This window comes from Cupressus sempervirens, chromosome 5 (assembly GCF_028749045.1).
Source record: "Cupressus sempervirens isolate cs-2001-9-10 chromosome 5, ASM2874904v1, whole genome shotgun sequence".
In the NCBI taxonomy this organism is placed as follows: domain Eukaryota; kingdom Viridiplantae; phylum Streptophyta; class Pinopsida; order Cupressales; family Cupressaceae; genus Cupressus; species Cupressus sempervirens.
In genome coordinates, this window is record NC_143122.1 from 706,569,746 (window position 1) to 706,575,634 (window position 5,889).

The window sequence follows — 5,889 nt, forward strand, 5'->3', positions numbered from 1 at the left end:
AACATTTTTGGAGCAAGCTCTTTTGATGCACCGTCTGCCCCTGCCATTAGTTCAAATTCTTGTACATCTGGTGGTATGTTTCTTTTAACTTTGCAAAGCTTGTAATATTTTTGTTCAATCTAAATTAGAAAGTTCAACTTGTCCTCAATTTAGATTGGCACCACTCCAACAATTTCTCAATCCACTTTTGATTTTCTCAATTTGCTGATCTCTGAATGTTTCACGTATGTAAACATTTTCTTTTATCCGATCAATTGGATATGCAACATCTATTAATATTCATATTCTCTATTAATTTGGTGCCTGCTATTAGCCTCTACACATTTTTCACACTGCTCTCACATTATTTATTATTTAGGAGTAACTATGACAATAGGGAACCTAGGTGGAGGTGCAATTGGTGGCCATGGTCTAGGTAGCAGAGTTACACCATACACCATTAGTAATTTGATGGAGATTCGCAAGGGTAGCCCTACATTGTTAGATATGCATTCTATATCAGCTATGCCAAAATACATGATGAAGAGTCACGAGTTGCTAAGATGGGAGGACTATGAATTGGGTGACAAAGGTATGCATCAATAAGTCTGATTATTGTTGTTATTATTTAGCATTGGCTATTCAAAATGCCGCTCTAAGACTAATCGGTTGTATATTGCAGGCGGGCCAAATATTGAATGTCAACAACCTGTAGATGGTGATTTTCCTCAGCCAACACCAGTTAGCTCCTATGACCAGCTCCAACAAGCATTTGCCCAACCCACACCAGCATTTGAACAATCCACACCAACATTTACTTCAGCTGGTGCATTTGGATCATGTACAAACCTAGCCTTCCTTGAGGAATCTTCAGCCTCTTTATTTGATAAACCGAGCACTCCGACATTTGGTGCTACCTCTTTTGATCAACCTTCTCAAAATGGTGGATCTTTATTTGGTTCAACTCCATTGTTAGGGACAAGTCCCACATTTGGATCAAGTATATCATTTGGAAACAGTCAGCCTGCTGAGCTGTTCCAATCATCTTCTTCACCTCTCCCATTTGGATCAAGTGTCCCATTTGGAAGCAGCCAGCATGCTGAACTGTTCCAATCTTCTTCTTCTACACCTGTTGCTTTTGGATCAAGCAACCCATTTGGAAAGAGTCAGCCTGCTGAGCTGTTCCAATCTTCATCTTCTACACCTGGTACAATAGGATCAAATACCCCATTTGGAGACAATCAGCCTGCTGAATTGTTCCAATCTTCTTCTAAACATACTGCATTTGGATCAAGTGCCCTATGTGGAAACAGTCAGCCTGCTGGACAATTCCAATCTTCTTCTACACCTGATTTTGGCCAGACTCCACCAGCCCTTGGGCAGTCCCAGCAACCATCGAGTTCAATATTTGGTGCTACCCACATGGGAGAAGCATCGACTCCTGCTTTTGGAGAAGAATCAGCTCCAACATTTGGAGGCACTCTGTTTCCTCTTCCCATCTACTTTTGTGTTAGTGCTCAACAGAGCATGATAGCTACACTACCAAAGCCAGTAAGCTATCCTTTTGGAACTCTCCCACCATTACCTTATTTGTCTATTGGCCGGAGTGGAAGATCTACCTCATCTATTCAATATGGAATATCTAGCATGCCGGTAAGCATGGAACCAATGATTTCAATAGAGTTGTTGCATATACCTATTTTAATTTGATTAGTCAATGCATAGCTAAATGATTTTGTATGTAGGTTTATGAAAAACCTACTCGAGTAAGGACAACATTACCTACACCACATATAGCTCCAAGATCAAGGATCCCCGTGCAATCACAAAGATATAATCGTGCAACGAATGATCGCAAAGTAAATAAATTTGAATTACAAATACTTTTAGTCTACCGTTTGATCATAGAATTTGTTTCTGAAATTTAAATTTAACCTTTTCTTGTTTTTCTGTTGCTGCAACACAGGTCTCATTTTTTACTTATGGTGAAGATGCAACAAGCAATCCAAAGGCAGATGACATGTTGTCCATTCCTAGGGAAAATCCAAGGGCATTATTTATTCGACAACTTGAGCAGTCTTACTCCTCTATGGCACTCAAACCAGCTATAAAATTGAAGGAAGTGGCTCTACCTATTACTGATCATGGTTAGCCCCCTTTTCACCCTCTTTGTTTTGGAATTAGAAGATTCTCCCTGGATTAGTTCAGGGTACTTGAATTACTATCTGATGCATTTCGTTTGTATTTCCGGGAACAGTCGGAAAAGATGGCAATGGGAAACAGTCAATTGAAACTGATGCATTTGCAGAGAAACTTCGAAGTAACTTTTCTAGCCTTATTTGCTTAAGTAATCTTAGGATATAATGTCACAACTTTTTGTCATTAGATGCAAAGGAATTTTTATATTGAGGTTTTTTCAGTATTTCAGATTTGTTGGTTTCCAGATGCCAAAGAAAATTGGCCTGACTGTGTGAATTATGCAGAAATTCAAGACAATTTTCTGTTCCCAAGGCTAGTTGATGATTCTGTAAAATTGTCTTCCAGACAGAGTGGTTCTAACCAGGAGAAAGATGACAGAGGACGTGATTATATATCATTCTCGGGCCATAGAGCTGGCAAAACTGCTACTGACTATGATCATGGTGTAACTATAAATATTGAAACACTGATGCCCAAACTTCGACATCCTGAGTACTATACCAAACCAATGATACAAGAACTAGCAGCAAAAGAACGTGCTTTACCAGGCTATTGCAACAGGGTTAAGGACTTTGTTGTTGGAAGGAAAGGCTATGGGTTTATTAAGTTTTATGGAGAAACTGATGTTAGGCAGCTAGATTTAGAAAGTATAATTCAATTTAACAAGTGTAGGGTTCTTGTATATACAGATGAAAGTAAAATACCACCTCCAGGGCAGGGCCTTAATAAACCGGCAGAGATAACCTTGTTAAATGTTAAACATGTTGATGACAAGACAGGTCAGCATTGTATAGAGGGAGGTGAAATGGACAAATTTGTGAAAAAGCTTCAAAGGAAAACTGAAAAGAAAGGGGCAGAATATTTATCATACAATGCTATTAAAGGAGAACTGAAATTCCGTGTGAAACATTTCAGTGAGCACGGTATTGATGAAAGGAAGATACCAACTCCAGGACAGGGCCTTACTAAACCGGCAGAGATGACCTTATTAAATGTTCAAAATGTTGATCAGCATTATGAGAAGGTTGTGGAAGTAGACAAATTTGAGAGAAGGTTGAAAAGAAAAACTGAAGACATGGGTGAAGAATTTAAGCACGGTTTTGATGACTCTGGGTTTCAGAAGATGTGGAAAAAGTTGAGAAAATTCTCAGTGGAATATTTTAAGAGCAAGAGATGGAATTGATGTCGTACAATGCTGAGGTGAAGGAAAATGATGAACTTTCTATAGAGCAAGTAGTGAACAATCTCAACTATTGAGGATTACAAGGGATCTGGAGTCTGTAGTCTGTAGGAATGGCTTTTGGATCACCTAGGAGTTTCAATCACATTATTCTGAGCTAGAGAATAATTTCTGATCAGTGGCCTATGCAAAAACCCTTGCTCAAATTTTCAGGATTGTTTACACCACTGGCAATGGAAAGATTTCTTTCTCCTTTCTGCTTTCTCACATTCATCATTATATGTTGTAGAAAAATAAACTTAGTGGGAATTCCCCACATCGAATAAAGGTGCATTTTGAAGATTGTATGCTTGTTTTAAGATTGTGGTTCCCACGTAGACTGGTTTATTGACTATAATCTGTTCTTAGATATTAGTGTACAAAAAAATTAGGCAGTTCAAAGTTCGAGATGTTATTGTTCATGTTATAATTTTTCCTTAAACCGATGTAGAATCCATTTACTGTTCTTGAAGACAGCAATGGAAGAAGGGTAGACCTAAATACATTTTAATTATGTAGATCAGAAATCTAAAATGTGGACAAAACATAGAAGCCCCAAACAGATCAGAATATATTTAAGCTAGCGTAAAATAATGTAGAAGCAAATAGCAAACGCTTGAAAGAGAATTCGATCCGCGTAGAACAAATACAAGTAATACCTGAAGAAGCTGAATAGGTAATGAACAATAGCTGACGAAACTTGGATATCATGAACTGGGTATGTACAAGACCTTCCAAGAGCATAGAGGCGGATGAAACGAAGACCTTCAATCTGGGCTAGGGGTCAGTTGTATGCTTGAAGGGTTTTTGCATAGGGTTTTTGAATTTGTGACTAAAATTTTGTTGAATTTGTGTATGTGGTCTAGCAGGGTTTTGAGGGCATCATTAGAGTTTGACATATGGGTTCCAATAAGTTCTTTTTTAAGTGATTGATTTAATAGTAATATATAAAATCAAATATAATGAGTTTGTAGTATAAGAGTCAAAAGTGGAGAATAATTTAATAGAGGGGATGGTAGTTGGTGATGTAGTATAGGAGTCAAAAGTGAAGCAAGGTTTATTAGTGGGATGGTAATTGGATATAATTATTTATTTATGGAACATAAAACTTGTTGCATTAATGATTTTGAGAAATTTTAAAAGACAACTTCAACAAAACTTTAGTCACAAATTCAACAAAACTTTAGTTACAATTTTTACAAAATGCAATTACTTCTAAACTAACTTGGGTCCCTCAAAAAAATTCAATAGTAACGAATCCCTACTATTTTGAACACTTAACAAGTCGATTCCCACCTACATATCAAAATTAATTTAATCAAATTCCAATAAATTTAATATTTTGAGATTTATTCTTTCACGTCTAAACACAAATAATCCTTCAGTTCTAATCTAATATTTCATTCGCCATTGAATTTTTGGTTTATTAAGGTGATTGTTGCGTATAAGTCAATTTTTACATGTTTCAATGCAAAAAGAGATTGTTAGCATACGATTCAAAGCTCGAGACTGTTAGCGTACGATTCAGAGCTCAAGACTGTGCTTAACGGTGTAAATGACACTAGCTAACAACCGGGTGCATTTTCGTGGCTATTTAGCTAGTGCCTTCAATCTGATACCATCATCGTTTGAGGGTTGATTTTTATATAGGAAACTATGTATGTCATTTGGAGTCTAAGTACAACAAAACCTCTCAAGATTTCCTTACACTGGGTTCCATTTCACTATTATAATATTGATGTTCCAATTTTTTTATATTGTTATGCAAGGTGTGTGAGACTTTTGTTGACAAAAAAGTAATAATTATTTTAGAAATTTCTAACATTTTACTCTTTCATAAATGGCAATTGAGAATAGAAAATAATGTATTAAACTAAAAGAGGGGTAAAAAATTTATTGAGTATGAAAAAGAGTAGAACAACACAAGAAACAAAGAGAACCATAGATCTTTATCCTAGTCCACAAGTTGAACTGGCATCTGAGATAAATCAAGGGGAAGCATCCTATGATCAATAATATTCCAAGTCAGCCCATGCTCAGAGGTCCATTTAGCCAAACAATCAACCACACCATTCCACTCACGAGGGATGTGCATAAAAGACACGAAATCTAGAGAATTGCATAACTGAGTGATCTGCTGAATAACTAGATCCAAATGCCAATCCACATGCACAAAGTTCCTTCTATTCAATAAATTCACAATCACCTGTGAGTCAGTCTCATAGATAATTCTTCTCCAACCACATTGACAGTACTGTTTCACTGCAACCAAGATAGCCAGGGCTTCCATGAGGTTATTAGTATGGTAAGCCTTGTATATAGAAAACACAAATTGAATATCACCAGAACTATCACGCCCAAATCCCCCAATACCAGCCAAACTAGGATTTTCCTGAGAAGAACTATCAGTGTTGATTTTAAGAACTCCAGCCTCGAAAGGAGTCCAATGCCCCTTACAATTAACACGTTGAGAGTGTTGCCTAGCTCTATTC

At 37.0% G+C, this 5,889-nt stretch overlaps 1 protein-coding gene across 1 annotated transcript; it reads left to right on the forward strand.

Annotated features, from left to right (window-relative positions):
• Positions 1-366: 366 nt before the first annotated feature.
• LOC149557943 (nuclear pore complex protein NUP98A-like) lies at positions 367-3,361 on the forward strand. Its single transcript, XM_089830518.1, has 6 exons — positions 367-571; positions 662-1,632; positions 1,725-1,838; positions 1,946-2,125; positions 2,230-2,299; positions 2,424-3,361. The coding sequence occupies exons 1-6, from the start codon at positions 367-369 to the stop codon at positions 3,359-3,361; spliced, it is 2,478 nt and encodes an 825-aa protein (XP_089686644.1).
• The last annotated feature ends 2,528 nt before the right edge of the window (positions 3,362-5,889 follow it).